Raw genomic sequence first — 17,337 nt, 5'->3', positions numbered from 1 at the left:
AAAATTTGGCCAGAATGCATTACAAGTAATGATTCTGAATTTGAACTCCTTTCTGAAATGAGACAAAATATATTGAACCTAGCAAATGAACTTGGTTTTGAGGATTTGGAAGAACGCGATGTAATCGATTTGCTAGATGCTGATAGAGAACCACTTTCTAACGAAGAATTTATAGTTAGAAACAAACCGTACATTTGATGAGGAACAACAAGAGCTAGTTGTTTGCCAACAATTAACCTCAAAGGATTTATTGAATGTGCTTACTCATTTCGAACAAGGAATAAACATCCTACTTCAAAACGATCCTAATGAAGAACGCAGCGCCAAAGTTTCTAACGGCATTAACACAGCTGTTAACTACTACAAAGAATTGCAAAAAGAAAAGGGATTCATTAGAACAAACGTTGGACAAATTTTTTAAACCGGGTCCTCAGACAACAACAGATGGTGACACTAACAAAGTGATGTCATGCAATTCGTCATCAGACTGATTCGAAAATTTAAAAAAAAAAAACGTTCATTTGTTATTTGTGTTTTATTTCATTTTATATTATTAGTATTATAGAATTATATATTTGTTTTTATTAATAACTAATGGAAACGATATTTTAAATGAAATATAAAATGCATTTTCAACCAGAAACCCAGGGTGCAACGATTTTCTAATTTTTTATAAAATTGGAACGGATCTTACCGAATTTATACGGCTTTATATGAAAATAAATGATTCGTTATACAATATTTTGCTTTGCGGCCAACTTTCCACGAACGTATCTCAGCCGTATAGCGAGGTATGAGTGTACTTACTTCCCAGAACATTATTATTATTATTACCACGGGCTACTCCAGGAGTCCTTAGACTCATTGAGGGAGGCCCTAAACATCATGTTCACACAGCTGTTCAACATTCTCACAGTATCTATCATACCTTGCCTTGAACTCGCTCACTGTCATAGCACCCACAACAGACTCTGGCAGCTTATTCCACTCATTTACCACTCTAAAAGTAAAGAACCCAGCTCTAACACCCCTGCTAACCACGCTCTTGCCCAGCTTCCATGGGTGTCCCCTAGTTCTCCCATTTCTATATATCTGGTAATCATTTTCTACTCTGCTGTTTAGATCTCCAACAAGGATCAACTTTCCTTATTTTTGTTGTGTTAGCTGCCAATGGCTTGAAAAATTCCTCCACTTCTTCCTTGGTAGAACCTTTCGCTGGACCATACACACAAACAAGTCTCATTGTCCAGTTCCTGCCCACCATATCTGTCCACATCACTCTACTTGATGTTGCTTGCCATTCAAGAAGATTATCCTCCAGGTCCAGGCCTTCTGAACTATGCCGTGCAACCATTGAAATTTATACCTCCATACTTCAGCATTTCTGGTTGAATATCATCTACTCCTATTGCCTTTCCACATTTCAGTCTTTTGATGTTTTTTTTCTACTTCAAGTATGGATATGTATTCTTGATTGCATGCCTGTTGAGTGTTTTTTTATCACTGTGCTGTCATTGATTGTTTCATTTAGCAATTTTTCGAAGTAATTACTCCATACTTCAAGGATATCTTTTTTCTCCAGTTTATATGTCACCTTTATTATTTCTAATTCCTTTTACAATACTCTTTCCTCCATTTCTGAGCCTTTTCAACAATGCCTAGAATATTTTGCCATCTTTCTGATATTTATTTTCTATGTTCTTACCAAAGTCTTCCCAGCAAAAGTTGACTTGTTTGCCATGAACTTTTGATATACTTTCTTCTTTTCCTTCACTGCCTATTTAACTTCCTGTGTCCACCATGGACTTCTGATTTTTCTGTCCTTGCAGACAGCCTCACTACATGCCTCTCTGGCTGAATCAATTAATGTTTTCTTCAGGGCTCTTGCCACTGAATCTCCAAGGTTTTGTTCTTGTTCTGAAACTCTTTCATTTTTTCTTTAATAATATTTGTGTATTTTAGTCTACAGTTCACATTTGAGAGCTACTCAACTTTCATTCACTTTAAAACTTTCTTAGTGCGCACGGTTAGCCTAGTGGCTCTACACTTCACAACCATATGCCTGGGGAAGGAGTGTCCTAGGTTTGATTTCCATCGGAGACATGAGGAGCTGAAGGATCTTCCTCAGCCATAGCCAAGTTAGCTGGTCTTGGCATGGACAGTAGGGTTCCCCCCCCCCCCAGTTTAGACCAAGGACATAGGATACACTAGGGCACAGGGGGTGACCACCTTATCCTGTGAACGGTTTGAGGTCCTATGATTAATTAATCCTCGACACTGCGAGGTAAAAGAGGGAAAAACGAAGATGATGATGAAACTTTCTTACATGTTCTTCTTTTTAATATGCTAATTTATCAATTTATCTTGCCAAGACAAAATGGTGATCACTTCCAATTTCAAATTCTTTGTACACTTTAGTGTCCTGCACCAGTAAGAAAACATCACTATCTAACAATAACATGAGACTTTTCTTATTCCTTGCCTCTTCTCTCCATGTGAATTTGTGCACATTTTTATGTTGCACAAATTCACATGGAGAGAAGGTATTTGCCATTATTATTAGGTTTGCTGTTTTCTCCAAATTTTCCAAAAATATTTTTGCATGTCTGACAATTATTTTCTATTCTGCTATTTAGATCCCCAATAAGGACCAACTTTTCCTTTTTCATTGTGTCAGTTGCTTTCTCTAAAGCCTCAAAAAATTCCTTCACTTCTACCTTAGTAGAACCTTCTGTGGGACCATAGGCACAAATAAGTCTCATTGTCCAGTTCCCCATTCTCATATTTGCCCACATTACTCTACTTGAGACTGACTGCCATTCAAGAAGATTAGCCTCGTATTTTGTGTTGTATACTACGGCTACTCCTTCTTTTCCTTGATTGTCATTCCCTGAATATAACATTTTGTATTTATTGCTCAGAAAGATCTCACCAGTTTTGGTCTTTTTTGTTTCAGTCACCCCTATTATGTCGATCTGGTACTTATCCAATTCCTCAGCTAGCTCCATTTCTTTGCCATTCAGGCTTATTATGTTGATAGTACAGATCTTGAACTCTGGTGATGTTGAGTTGGGGTGTGTTTCAGGATTTGTTCAAGTAGCTGACTTTTCACTGTTCGCCCTGGTTCCTTAGAGAAAACAAAGGGGGGGGGGGGTTTGTTTAACTTGCCACTGCCCTAGCTGACACGAAATTCTGTCATGTTGTACCATCATTTTATATTGTGGTTTAAGCCAATAAGAATACAAATTGGTCGGCTAAATCCTAAATTGTCAGCCTAGCCTCATTCAGTATCTAGGTAAATACCTAACTGGATGCACCTCAAGGAGGTGAGGATTGGACATTAAGTCAAGAGCCCTTGACGGTTCTCTGCATTCCTTTAAATGCTATGTGGAGGTCTCCTCTCAGTTATACAGCTTTGGCCATTCTTCTTGAGTATTATGCAATTGAGAAGGTTCTTCTTTTAGTAGCAGAAACTTTCCTTCCACTCTCTTCTGTTCTGAGCTTTCTCTTTCAAGGTTGTGTACCTGTCTCCATTCAGCATGTCATCTAGCATTGTTTTCCTTACTCTTCCTCTGGGTCTTTTTCTGTCTATTTTTCCTTTGATGGCATCTCTGATGATTCCATTCCCTCTCAGAATATGTCCGATCAAGTTTCCCTTGCTTCTTTTTATCCTCCTTAACAGACTTCTTTCTTCTTCTGCTGTTTTTTAAGCCTTATCCATTAGTTATTTTATCTGTCCATTTGATTTTTTCCATCCTTCTCCAAATCCACATCTCAAAGCTTTCCAAAATCTTAATTTCTTCTTTCTTTAATGTCCAAGTTTCAGCTGCATAGAGGGCAGCACTCCACACATAATATTTTATTAGTCTTTTCTTTATTTTTCTATCCATTTTACTTCTGAATAAATTCCATTTTCTATTAAAGGCATCTCTTCCCATCACTATTCTTGTTTTTGTCACTTTTGCATCTTCCATCACTGCTAATAACACTTCCTAGATATTTAAATGTCTTTACTTGATTCAATTTTTTCCCATTTATTCTGATATCCATATTTGCTTCTTTCCTTGATTCAATTTTTTCCCATTTATTCTGATATCCATATTTGCTTCTTTCCTTGCTATTTTCATTACCTTTTTTTTTTCTGATGTTAATTTTCATTCCACAATTGATACAAGATTCGAGTAATCTGTTCAACAGATGTTGTAGTCCTGTTTCAGTATTTGATAATAATGCCTTGTCATCTGCATATCTTATTTCAAATATCTGTCTACCTCCAATCTTTATTCCTTCTTCTGAATTCTGCAGTGTTTCCTTAAGCTCTCTTATATACAAAGAGAAAGGTACAGTAAACAGTATTATGACTGTTGCTGTTTCACATTTTTTTTTTTTTTTTTTTTTTTTTACAAATTAGTATTCCTTCCTTTCTTTTTCTTTCATCCATAATTCAATATGCAGTTTCACCGGTAAAGCAAGTAATGGAATAAATTCACTATTATTCCCTTTATTTCATCTAATTACAATATAATGGAAAAATCATTTATTAATTATTAAAATCATTATTAATTCTATTTACTATGGAAGGGAGAAGCAAATCCTAATGTATGTATTTTTTTAAAGAAAATATAATTATTATTATTAAAAAATGAAAAGCTTACCTGAGTGGACCAATCAAAACTGGTAATAGTACGATTTTTTGACCAGTGATCATCAAAAAAGGTTCGGCAGAGGGAAAGTTTTATCCCACTTTTATCATCCCTTATGAACAAAACAGAAAAGAAATTTTAAAAACACAAGTCTTAATGCTCAGATAAAATCTTTTATAATATAAAATAAAAGCAAACAGAATTAAAAAGCATTCAAAACATGTTTCTAAAAGAAGAAAGAGAATTAAAATTTTAATGCGATGAAATAATTCCATCACAGCCTACAAACTGCTTACAGCTGAAAGCTATATTCTATTATTGAAAATATGTTTTATTGATAATTCAGTGAATAACTACACACAAAAAAAATTATGATTTAAAATCATATTTATTTTATTTTAATAATTAATACAAAATAAAAAACAGCTGAAGTACTCATACAACCTCTGGAGGTAAGCTTTTACAAATATGCATACATTATGCAGGATTTGAACTCACATCCTTTGCAGTAAACAAGCAGTGGGTTTTACTAACTGAACTGCCTATGCAGGCAATTATCCTTTATATAAATTAGAAACATAAGTGAATAAAAATTTCATTAAATTATATCAATTTATGTTCTGCTTTAATTTAATAATCACTGCAGCTGACTTCTACTACAGCAAACTTAATTTAAGAAACTACTAAAAAGAATGCTGCTTCAAAAGAAATTTGCTATAGCAATCTTTCATTATAACACACTATTTCTCTGTTACATGTCATGAGATTTAACTGTAATTGCTTTTATGCATAAAATAATCTGTAAGTTGTCATGTTAGCAAAACATACATGGAAACTATATTTTATATACAGGCAGTCCTCGGGTTATGGACGAGATACGTTCCTGAGAACTTCCTTCGGTCATATCTGTATGTAACTCGGATCCCTGATGAACAGCGCATATACAGTAATAATAATATAATGGCTCATATTTTGCAATAATAATACAGTGTAATACTGTAATAATAATAATAATACCCCTGTACTTTAATAATAAGTTACATAAACTATTGTGCTCTTTCTTTTAATTCTGACAAACAGAACATAAACAGAAGGTAGGCTCACATTAATCGGAAGATGATGGAGATGGTGCTGGAGAATCGGGATTTGATTCTGTTACTGGAGAAGGGAAGCTTATCACTGAAGTCAGTTTCTTGAAAAAGGTATCTAGGGTTGTTTGCACAGCCTTTTTCTTTTTTTCATCATAAATGGCCTTGTAGCAGCTGAGGTTCTCACTAACTGCATGGTAAACCTTTCTAAACCATTCAATGTTAGATTCTTGCTCCTCATAGCAAATCCTTCTTCAATGAGAAGAAAGGCTTCAGCTAATTCTTTTGTCAAACTCAAACTTTCTTGGCTCTGGATCTTCTGATTCTTCATATTCTTGTGTTTCTATCATCTGCATCTCTCTCTCTCTCTCTCTCTCTCTCTCCATAAGGTCTTCATTGGTTAATTCTTGTGAATGGGACTCTAGTAAGTCAATGACATCATTTTCATTGATGTCCAATTGCAGTGCATTGCCACTATCCACCACAGCTTTTCTGGCTTCAGCGATGTCTTCTGTGAAGTCACAAAAATAATCACAGAATTGAGAGCACAGTTTGTTCTACACACCCCTTTCCTTGTTGATTGCTTCACTTCCTCCCAAGAATCAGCAATGTTTTTGATGGCATCACAGATGTTATAATTCTTCCAGAACTAATTCTCTCAAGGTAATCACATCATCTTCCGTAGCCCTGACTGCTTGCAGGAATGTACAGCGTGAGTAATAAGCATTAAATGCAGAAATAACTCCTGGCCCATTGGCCGTAGTAATGATGTAGTGTTGGGTGGTAAAAATACAACCTTTACATTAGGGTGAATGTCATCTAAAGATGTTGGATGTCCAGGAGCATTGTCCAGTAATCTGCTAACCAAAACAATAATAACCTTTGCATTTATAATTAATCCGCTACTCTGCTCAGTAATAATAATGCTTTCATTGGAGTACCGTCTTTCACATGTTCCATTATTCTCACTTTATCCTTTATAATTGTTCCGATAGTCAGGTGACTGAAGCCTAATGCTTTCTCAACGAATGATGGCATCTGGCCTCTCTTCAAATGCTTAATTATTTCTACTTTTGTTTCCATCATAATCACCTTTCTCTTTGCTGCAGGCTAACTTGCATTTACAGTGGACTTTCACTTTGAAGGCATGGTCATAGGGGTAATCACTGACTCACAAAAGCGAATAAAAAAAGTTAACAATAAACAACAAACGCTTATGCAATGAGAGTTTGTTTACATGCACGGAAGAAACTAGTTCCTGAATTATTAATTTAATTATCCTTATGGGGATCCTTGGGAGCCTGTTCGTGAGTGTGTGTGTGTGTACAATACAGTGCCTACATTTTTTAACAACTATTTTGTTATTTCTCTGAAATAATTTCAATAATAAACTACTTAAATCCTTCGGCGACTAGTTTCCTCAGTATACCTTCTGTTTATAGATGGAAAGAAAGAAAGTTAACATCTTGTATGGAACAAGATTGGTCAGACAACATCACATGCCCCCAATTTCAATCGTGGCTAGTTCAAAGGTATGACCACTACAGAAAACATTCAGTTCATGAATGTTTTCTGTAAAAGCACATAAATGTTATGATCTATTCATTTATTTCATTTTAAGATTATGAAATGGTTTAACTAAAAACTGTGACCCAACATGCAAAAAACTCAGGGCATAGAGTTAATCCATTTATTGCAGCAAGCTGAGAGACATTGATTACTTCTATGATTACTTTGTGTCAAAATATAATAAACATGTTCATATAACACTCAAAAAAAAACGGGGAAGGAGAAATCAAAATAATTGATTTTTCATACAAACACTAGCACACGATAAAATTACAAAGGAATCTCTTTGGTTAATGTTTCATCTGTTATTTTCTTTTAGTATGAAAGGAACTGAAAGAAAGAGGCACTGTTACATACGAGACAAAATATGAAAGTTTTGAAGGCCCTGTGATGGTTTTTAACTCAAGCAATTTTTATTAACATATATTATGCCTATTATATTATATTATGCCTCAGATAAACAGCATGTTTGCATAAATGAAGTACTGAATATGGTATGAAATGTGACCTGGTAACTATCTTGATGTTTTGCCCATGGATGTGGGGTCTGAAGTGATTCAAATATTATCTGATATTGTGGGGAAACTGTTAACCTGTTCAAATCCACTGCTATATCAGTATTAAGATTTTGCAATGACTTATCCTCCATTCATTTCCTCTATTTTCTCTCATGTACTGAACATGCTTATGTCCTAATTAACAGTAAAGAGGCAAGTTCTATGTGGAACACTACAGCATACAGTGATGCAGAGATAGGATCTGACCAGTATCAGATTAAGAGTACACACACACACTACAACTGTAGCTTTGAATAAATGTACTCTGAGGAGGTAAGGTTTCTGTGGCTTCATATATCCATGCTTTTGTGTCTGGCAAGTACCATGTACACCTTTTTTAGTAAGAAATTATTATTTAATTACTAGTTTTGTAAAACATAATGAGAGTTGTTAATTTAGAAATCTCTCTCTCTGTGAATACCTCTTTTCCTATCTATTTTTTTTTATCTGAAGAAGTACATGAAAATGTTGTACAAAACTAGTAATTACATAGCAATTTCTTTACCAAAATATTTGAATGAATGTATGTACTCCGAGGCTCACTACTATCTACTGAGCAATGCTGATAGTGACAAAACCAGCAAGAGTTGCTCAGATGTTACAAAAGAGCATTCCCTACAAGATCATGATGTAAAACATATATGTGGGATAGCTTCAAGAAGGTTGTGTATGAAACTACTCAATCTGATTTAAATGTTAGTGAAAAGTCAAAACAGAATTATTTCAGCAGTAATGTAACACATTTAATTGCTGAAAGAAGAGAATATAGAAAGAGGCAGAAACAGCATCCAAATAATGAGAATAGACTAAGGGAAATCAATAAAAGCACAGTTGAAAATAAATGAAAACTTCTGATTTAACAGCATGGCAGAGAATGCAATTAGCGAGGAAAAAAAAATCACAAAGAACAATATGAAGTTATTAATATAGAGAGAATGGAGTGAAGTTTGACAATTGAAAGGAACACTTTGATAATCTTTTAAACAATATTCAGTCTTGTGATCCAGTAAGTGAACAGACTAGTTCCATGTCATTTGAAATCAGTTCTATTAAACCATCTGAGGTCAGACTGGCTACAAATAAATTGAACTTCATAAATGACTAGAATATGATGAGATTACAGCAGAAATGCTAAAAAGAAGGTAAGAAGAGTATATTGACTTGGTTGGCTAAGATCTCGAAAATTTTCTATCAACATGATCAAGATACCAGAGATTTCATCAGAAGTATATAACAGTATCCATTTTTAAGAAAGGAAATCACATGGCATGTGAGAATTATAGGGATATCACCATTCCATATATCCAAGGCACATCTGAAAAACCAACAAAAACCTTTAAAAAAAGTACAATCTATTTTTATACTACCTATAGCCACTCAGGACTTGCTGACCATGCTTTGGATGCTCGCTACGATAAGCTGGAAGAAGGTCACTCTACTCTATCACAAGCAAATATACACAAGAAAGAGCTCTCCTTGAATCTGCTCGGCCTTAAGAACCTACCCTAACCTCAATGAATTTGGTTGTATGAAAATGCTCCAAATTTGGGAAGCTCTCGACTTCTGTCCTTCAGTCCAACAGCTAAGGATGTCCAATTTAGCCAACCTAAGGGGTGCTAATTAGGACTTTAGGATTACTCTCAGTTGACATGCTTCAGCCTCTTTTCTTAGTGTAGTGCCTGCATGCACATCTTATTATACGATATTTTGTTACCTGGTGATGGCAATTCAACTTTGCTGAAATATTGGAAGTATTAATTAAATTATTTATTTTAGTTAATATAATAGTCAACAATGTAATTTCCTTAAAAAATACAGTTATGAATAGCCAAAGTATAAGCCTTACTACTAGATGAGCTCCATGCTGTTTATTTCATGAAAATGTAGACACACACCTACACAAACATAACTTACTGGTACCTGTATTTCTAACCCAAACATCAAAGGCAATCAAGCAAACATAATACAGATTCAAGTTGGGGTGGGTGTAAAAAACAAATTCTTTCATACACATTTCATTCTTTATGGACATAGTACTCCAATAATTATTAATAAATAAGTAGCAAGACTGCAATTAAAAAGCATCTGTTTTCAAAAATTCAAACTGTCACTGTTCCCCAACTTTAATTTTTATTTAAAAGAAAAAAAAAAAAAAAAATGTTACAGTGTAATAGAATAGAAGCCATGGGACTTACACATATAGGACTTGTGGATTAATGAGAATAAAGAACAGAAATCCAAGAAACAGATAAGGTAAATAAAACAAAACTCACAGTAATTTTAACAAACAAAAAGACAGAACAGAACTTTAACATAAAGCAAAATGGTAGAACCATTTTGGTAAGGAAAAAAAAAGTGTAATAAATGAAACAGCTTCTTGGGGTTTAAGGAGGTGACTAATGGTTTGATATTGTAATTTTCAGAATGAAAGGGAATAAATGAGAGAAGAAATAAGTTGGGAATGATGATGATAGAAGGAGCAATTAAAAATAGGGGATGGCACTTAGGTTAGACTTGAGCAAATTTTGTCAATAGTCTAGGTACTTAGTTGAAGAATCAACTAAGTACCTAGACTATTGACAAAACAATGAGGAAATGGATAGTAAAATGGGTGCATGAATTAGAGACATCCCAGCGAGTTTTATGTGATTGTAAAAATGCAGTAAGGACAACTATAATGGAAAAAAACACAAGGTAGAAATGTAGATAGCCAGCCTGGTTGGCTGAGTAGTTGGTATACCCACTCTCCAACCACAGGTCGCAGGTTCTAATCTTGCTGTGAGCATGGATGTTTGTGATTGTCTTCAGATGGAAAATGGATTTCACTGCCTGGTGTGAGACCATCTCCCTGCTTACTGGAGGCCTGAAGCAGCTGCAAAAGTTCCTTGTTTGGTCTCTAGAGCAGGGTTTCCAAGACCATGTAAAATTAAAATAAAAAATTACAAAAAATATATATAAAATTTACTAAAATGAAAAAAAAAAAAATCTTTGTCCACCCATGGCAAAAATGTATTATAGGTTTAGTAATAAGCTTTCGTGAGTGGTAACCACATAAAAAAGATGGCTGAGGTGGATGTGTGCGATCACAATAAAAGAGAATTAAAAGTAATGTAATTAGAAAGAGCGTAACTGCAGGTATAATAGGGGGGAAAAAACTGCAGGAAACTTGATTAAGATGTGGATGGTGATGTGGAGAGATATTGGATTCAAATAATAACAAGATTATAGTAGAAGCAGCACATATAAGGGCAGGACAAGATAGTTGGGTATAGATGGAAGCAGAAGACATGAAAGATTATACAATAAGCAGGATGCTAATCCAAAAGAAGAAGGGTCAGAAGAAGGAGTTTAATTTCTTAGACAATTATTCCAATGTTAGAATCATGCCAAAGTAAACACTATCACATCAGAATATTCTTCATGATCCCACTTGATTCTTTTCTTGTCATTTTTCTAGCATTTCCACATTCTAATGATGTTATCTTTTAAACTCTTAAGAAAAATTGCAAAATACCCCTTCAGGGAGTCAACCATTAAATATATAAATATATTTCCTATCCCTTTCAAAATGCATACACCTAGAAACCATTAATTCCCGACTTCCACAGATAAGAAAACTGTTCTATTTAATCCATTCCTATAACAGTCTTCTCTTTTATCTTCCTGATGACATTACTCTTTCTGAATGAGTGGAGGGCCTTCAGTTTATAGATGAGGAAATTTTAAGCAAATGGTATACCTGCACACTTCAAAATCTGAGCTTACTAGCATTATCAATCGATAAGTCTCTGATAAAGAGGGAACTGTTTTTTAGAATGACATGGACCCTCAGTCTAGTTTGAGATTGTTATGGAGATGATGTATTTGTTAGTCAGAATCAGAACTTGCTCCCTTCCTTCAGAACATTAATAACTGCATTCCATGATCAAGTTTGCAAGCAAGAACTAACAATTGCTTGTCATTTCTTGTTAGATGCAAACAAGATGGTTTTTGTTCAGTTAATCACAAACCTACTCTGGAAGGTTAGTACATCCATCAAATGTTCTCAAAATCTTGGTTCCACAAGATGAAAAAACATACAACATATTACTGATCATTATTCTCTTCTTGTGGTAAACTAGAATATAACAGGACATTGACAGTGTGTGCATGTGTGTGTAAAAGGAATCTCAGAACATATTAAAAAATGGTGAAAATATTTCATGAATGTAATACAAATTTTCTGCTTTTCAACTCACACTGAAGGATAAAATACCTACCATCTAGCCAGTTACCAAATTCCTTATTCTCACCTTCATATCCCTTATTTGCTTTCTCTCTCATTTGGTCACACCAGTAAATAGATCTGAAATAAGGATTATGGAACACATGGATTACACCGGTCTTCCATGGAATAAAAATGACATTTCATCTTCCCTCACCTATGATAATACTCAGATTTCCACACAAGATCAGATATCCCTTCTTGTACTGACTTAACACCTTTAGCCATTTCCCCCATGAGCACATTATATCCATAGGCTACTCTGCTTCCAAAAAATATGTCCTTTCCCACTTAAGACATTGCTTCTCACTTGTAAATCTGTCTTAGAATATTTTGTAGTACACCAAAAAGTCTCTAAAAATGTCTCATAGCAGTCAAAAGAGAGTAATCTGGTTAACTGGTGACCCCTCTCACAAACTTCAGTTGTTCTCTCATAAATTTACTGTTTCCTCTGAATTGGAAGACCCCAATTTCCTTCAAACCCAACAAAGAGCAGCCAATGGTTAACATCTGTTCCACTGTCTGATTCTATACATATTAAATCAGCTCCTGGTCTGCCTCTCTCATTCCACTTACAATTGCACTTGAAACAGTCTTCCCCACACTATTTTTCTAAGGACCATAACCTAAACTCTTTCAGAAAAAAAAAAGAAAAAAGTTCTTTTTTCTTGATCCCTTCTCCACATATGCCACTGATGTGCTACAGGCTCTGCCAAATCTTGTATTCATATGACTAAAAACTGGAAAACAGGTTAAGACAAAACAACTTCTACTTATTTATTAACCACTAGTTTCTTCCAAATTACATGAGACTTCATCAGGTGTGAAAGAAACAAAATATCAAGAGACAAACTTACAACATAAAAGATTAGCACGGTGACGACAAATACAGCATTATGTTGAATTCTAATAATTCAAATTAGCTGTGAGGATGTGACCATTGTTGTAGCTACTAAATATTCAGACAGATTAATGATATGGTTTATATTCAGATATACAGGATCTATCAACATCTCTAAAGACTCCCAGATTTTTCTCTTGGCCTTATCAAAATAGAAGTGTAAGATTTCAAAATTATTCCACAGAACCTGATGTCTTTCTTATGAGGCATCGCAAGAATCAGCTGAAGATAACAAGTGATGGTAGAGGCGTAGCTTTGCTTCTCTGATATTCTATGTCTTCAACTAACACCTTTCTACAAAAGACTCAACACACTCCTGGTGATGAGGAAGTCAAAGTTTTTTGTTTTATTTGGTTTTTTTAAATTACTCTTTCTTATGCTGACTTTCAGCAAAATCAACAAAAATACCTTAAGAAGACAATGGGTGTCAGTTTAATTGGAGAAATGGCAGGTTATCATTTTGGGATAAATAGATTTCATTGATTGCACTGTACTCTAAGAAATAATGAAGCTAGAGATTTAGGAGTGGTAGTAGAAGAGTTAAAGTTCAGAGGATGTATTGCTAAGGTTGCACATAAGATTACTTGGCTATTGAAGCACACATCAACAAGTAGAGATAAGGAAGTTGTAATACCTCTTTATAAGGTCTTGATACACCTACATCTGGATTACTGCACTCAGCTCTGGACTCTAGGTTTCTTGGTGATGAGGAAGCAGTGGAGAGGATTCAGAGGTGAGTGGCCTGTGGAATGTTCCCTATGAGGTAAGACTGAGTGTGTGTGTGTGGATTGCAAAAGATAGTTGATAGGAGAAAAAGAGGGGATATGATAGACATTTAAGTTGCTTAAAGGGTTTTATAGATGAGATGCAGGGAAAATGTTTCAGCACTTGACTAGAAGGACCAGAATAAGGGGTCATCCCTGGAAGTTGAATAAAAGTGTGGTTAGTAGGGGTGTGAGGACAAGATTTTTTGCTTGGAGAGTGGTGAATGAGTGGAAGGGGTTGTCAGTCAGTAGTAAGTGCTTTGACTGTTAATGGGCTCAAGGAGAGGTACAATAGCTTGTGTGGATCGACTCGGTTTCCTGTGATGAGTCTTCAGACTCCAATCTGTATAATTTGTATTTGTATAATAATAATAATTACGATATACAGAGCGGCCATGGTAGAGTTCATCCAGGTTGAGATCTGACTAGTGATATATTTGCTCGACCAGTGAGCACAGAATTTTTCAAGTCCTGTATGCATATAAATACATAGTAGATTTCTACTTTTACAACCTAACTGGTGGAAAACACCATTAAGCAAGCAGTCATAAAATCAAACCCTAATTTCTCACAAACCCATCGTCATGAATGGGGATTACATTTCTGGAAATACAGTTTGAGCTTTATAATATAAAACTTTTTTATATATTCTTTAAGACTGTGCTTATTGCAAAATGAGACAACTGGAACTTGGAGTAAGTTCCATTAATTTCATTCCAGATTCCTGAAAGATAAAAAGTTCATGCTCCTCTCCTGATGGCATTGCTTTCTGATTCTTTAAGGAATTTGTATTCTCAAATTCACTTTTCAGACATTTTTGAGAACATAAATATGTACTGCACTGTAAATAATTTTACAGTGGAGTATATAATTGTTGTAAGCTCAATCAATATAGATGAAGCCCTTTGGTCAGAAAGATCTAGGTTCGATTCCTGTCAGTGACGTGAGATTAGGGTTTTTTTTTTACCTAGAAACTTGGGTTTTTTGTCCCCCAGAACAGGCAAACTGGCCCTGTGAACACACATATCTACAGACACTGGACACCCGGAAGGCACAGTGCTAACCACCTTATCCTCAAGTTGTGAAGTTTAAGAATAGTTGGAAGGTCATGGGTGCTTAAGTGCCTGTTAGGACCACTGCTGGATGGATATAATTGTTGTAATTTGCCTTGCTCATCATTTATTGCCAATTTAGTTAAACATTAAATCGACAATAAATGAAGAACAAGGCAAATTACAACAGTCTGATTTAACCATAGGCTTCTCCAATGTATCTGTAAAGTGATCTAGGCACAGAGGCTCAGTACATATATATGTACTGGTAACATATATATAATGATACCGCTAAAGCTCGAAAGCTGTTAATGTGCACATTACCTAGCTAATCTGCAGATTAACTGATTTGCTCTGTTAATGTGTGGAATCAAGAGTTTTCCGCATTTTACCTAGGTAATGTGCACATTAACGGCTTCCGTATTGTTAAAGTTCAAAAGTTTGTTTCTCTCATTTCCTTTCCCTACTCCTTTCCCCCTCTCCCTCCACTTTTAGTTTGGTTTCGCCAGTGTCATATGATTTGCAAATTCATTTCCTTAATTGTAATAATATTTTAAACCGTTTGATTCTATGTATTATAGTTTTTTAATTGATTGATTGATGATTGATTCTATCAACTAATTTGTTGATTGTTTGATTGTATTAACTTGATTCTTTAGATATCGAAAAATAAATAAATAACATTGTGTTAATTTAAGCGTACAGAAACGTTGCTGTTGTTCCAGCAAAGATCTTATTTTCACTTTAATGAGTGCCTAGTAGGTAATGTGCAGATTACCTAGGTAATTTGAGAAATGACACAATTTTCGGCATTTTAACGGATCACCCTAGTTAATCTGCACAATACCTAGATAATCTGTAGAATAACTGATTTCTGCACTTTAGTGGTAACATATATATCATTAGCCATTATCAATACACTGCTGAATGAAGGTTTTTCCAAAATAACTCCAACTCCATTTGTCAATGGCTTTTCCTCTCCATGTCATTGCTGAAATCTGATGATTTTATCAATCCATAGCAATTTTAGTTGCCATTCTGGCTGCTTTTCTTCCTGGAATCCAATTGTCTACCTTGGTCTTGCCTCAGGCAATATGCCAAGTCCATTGCAGCTTCAAATGTTTCACCCTTTCTCTAATGTGAGAGACTATGGTTTGATTTCTTATCTGAGTATTCCTTTTGTGATCTAGTCTTGTAACATCAAGCATACATCTTCCCACATTAAATTGTGTTGTTCCTAGTTTGAGTTTCCTTTATTTTTAACGGCATGTTTCAAAGCCATATGTTCATTATAGGGAAAATTTTTTTGTTTTTTCTTTTTTATGATGCCCCCACCCACACACAAACAGATAGGTTACAGGACCTATAACACAAGAGTGCCATATGTGGGCAAGTGCTTATGGAGAAAGAAGTAATCTATTGAAATATTTTTTTAGAGTTGGTAGAGTGGGACAAACAATATGGGAGAGATTGCTCCAAAGAGCAGAGGTGGATAGAACAGCAGTGGATGATGAAGTATGTTCAGTATGGAGCTGGACAGTGTATGGCTGTTAGCCAGTGGCTACTATACATTGTTATAAGCAAGTATTAAAATAATAACAGCCAATTCAGAGGAGCAATGCCCATGAAAGCACTTAAAAAAGAGGCACAGAGCACCTATGGGGAAATGATTGAAGGAAATCTCTAAGTGAAGGATTGGCTATTAAGCAGATTGCCTTCTTCTGTATATTATCAAGAATTCTTAGGGAGGCTTAGAATGAACCACCCCAAATGTGGGAAGAATATTTCCAGATTAGTCAGATATGAGACATGAAGTGTTAGGAGTTGAGCAGAAAAGAAGCAATGTTTTGAATGGAAAACACCAAGTTTTTTTAGAGGCTGAGGAGGCTGTGTATGTAATACGTTTATTAACATGTGTAATACATATAAAAATTATGCCAGCATAAACTAACTGTGACAGTCAGCATAAGAAGAGAAAGCTGATTTTCAAAGGAAATTGGAAACATTATCAAAACTAGGAGTGAAGTAAGATCTTTCTTGCAGATAATATAGTAGACTTGAGTTTTTATCATCATCATCATCAAATTCCTGCCATGTACCCTCAAGGGGTGTACAGGATATGATAGTACTACATGAAAAAAATTACATCATTATTATTTTCCTATCTACAATTTTCCTCCAAATCAGTCTGTTACTTGTCAAGACTCCAACATTATCAGATCTTATATTTCTATCGTCTAAAGCACTTTGTACCGTATCAATCCACCTATACCTTGGTCTTCCTCTGGGTCGTTTTGCTGCCAACCTGACAGAGAACACTTGTTTTGCTAATCTTTCCTCGCCCATTCTGTTTAAGTTACCATACCACCTGAGATTAGCTCTGCTAACGCATTCCTGGATGCTGACAATGTCAAGTTCTTTCCTAATATCCTCGTTTTTAATATGATATTGCCATTAATGCCATCTGTTCATGCCTATAATCTTTCTCAGGACTCTCAT

At 35.1% G+C, this 17,337-nt stretch overlaps 1 protein-coding gene across 2 annotated transcripts in view; it reads right to left on the bottom strand.

Moving 5' to 3' along the window:
* The window catches only part of LOC150093788 (cytoplasmic dynein 1 intermediate chain 1-like), a 479,575-nt gene that overhangs the window by 150,379 nt on the left and 311,859 nt on the right, over positions 1-17,337 (bottom strand). For both annotated transcript variants that reach the window (XM_090413194.1, XM_090413193.1), the window contains exon 8: positions 4,656-4,755. In XM_090413194.1, coding sequence (XP_090269320.1) covers positions 4,656-4,755 — 100 coding nt within the window. The remainder of the gene's footprint in view (positions 1-4,655; positions 4,756-17,337) is intronic.

Source organism: Typopeltis vanoorti, chromosome 23, assembly GCF_054136105.1.
Source record: "Typopeltis vanoorti isolate ZY-2024b chromosome 23, IOZ_Tvanoo_1.0, whole genome shotgun sequence".
Lineage (NCBI taxonomy): Eukaryota > Metazoa > Arthropoda > Arachnida > Uropygi > Thelyphonidae > Typopeltis > Typopeltis vanoorti.
This window is presented reverse-complemented; position numbering and strand designations above follow the sequence as displayed.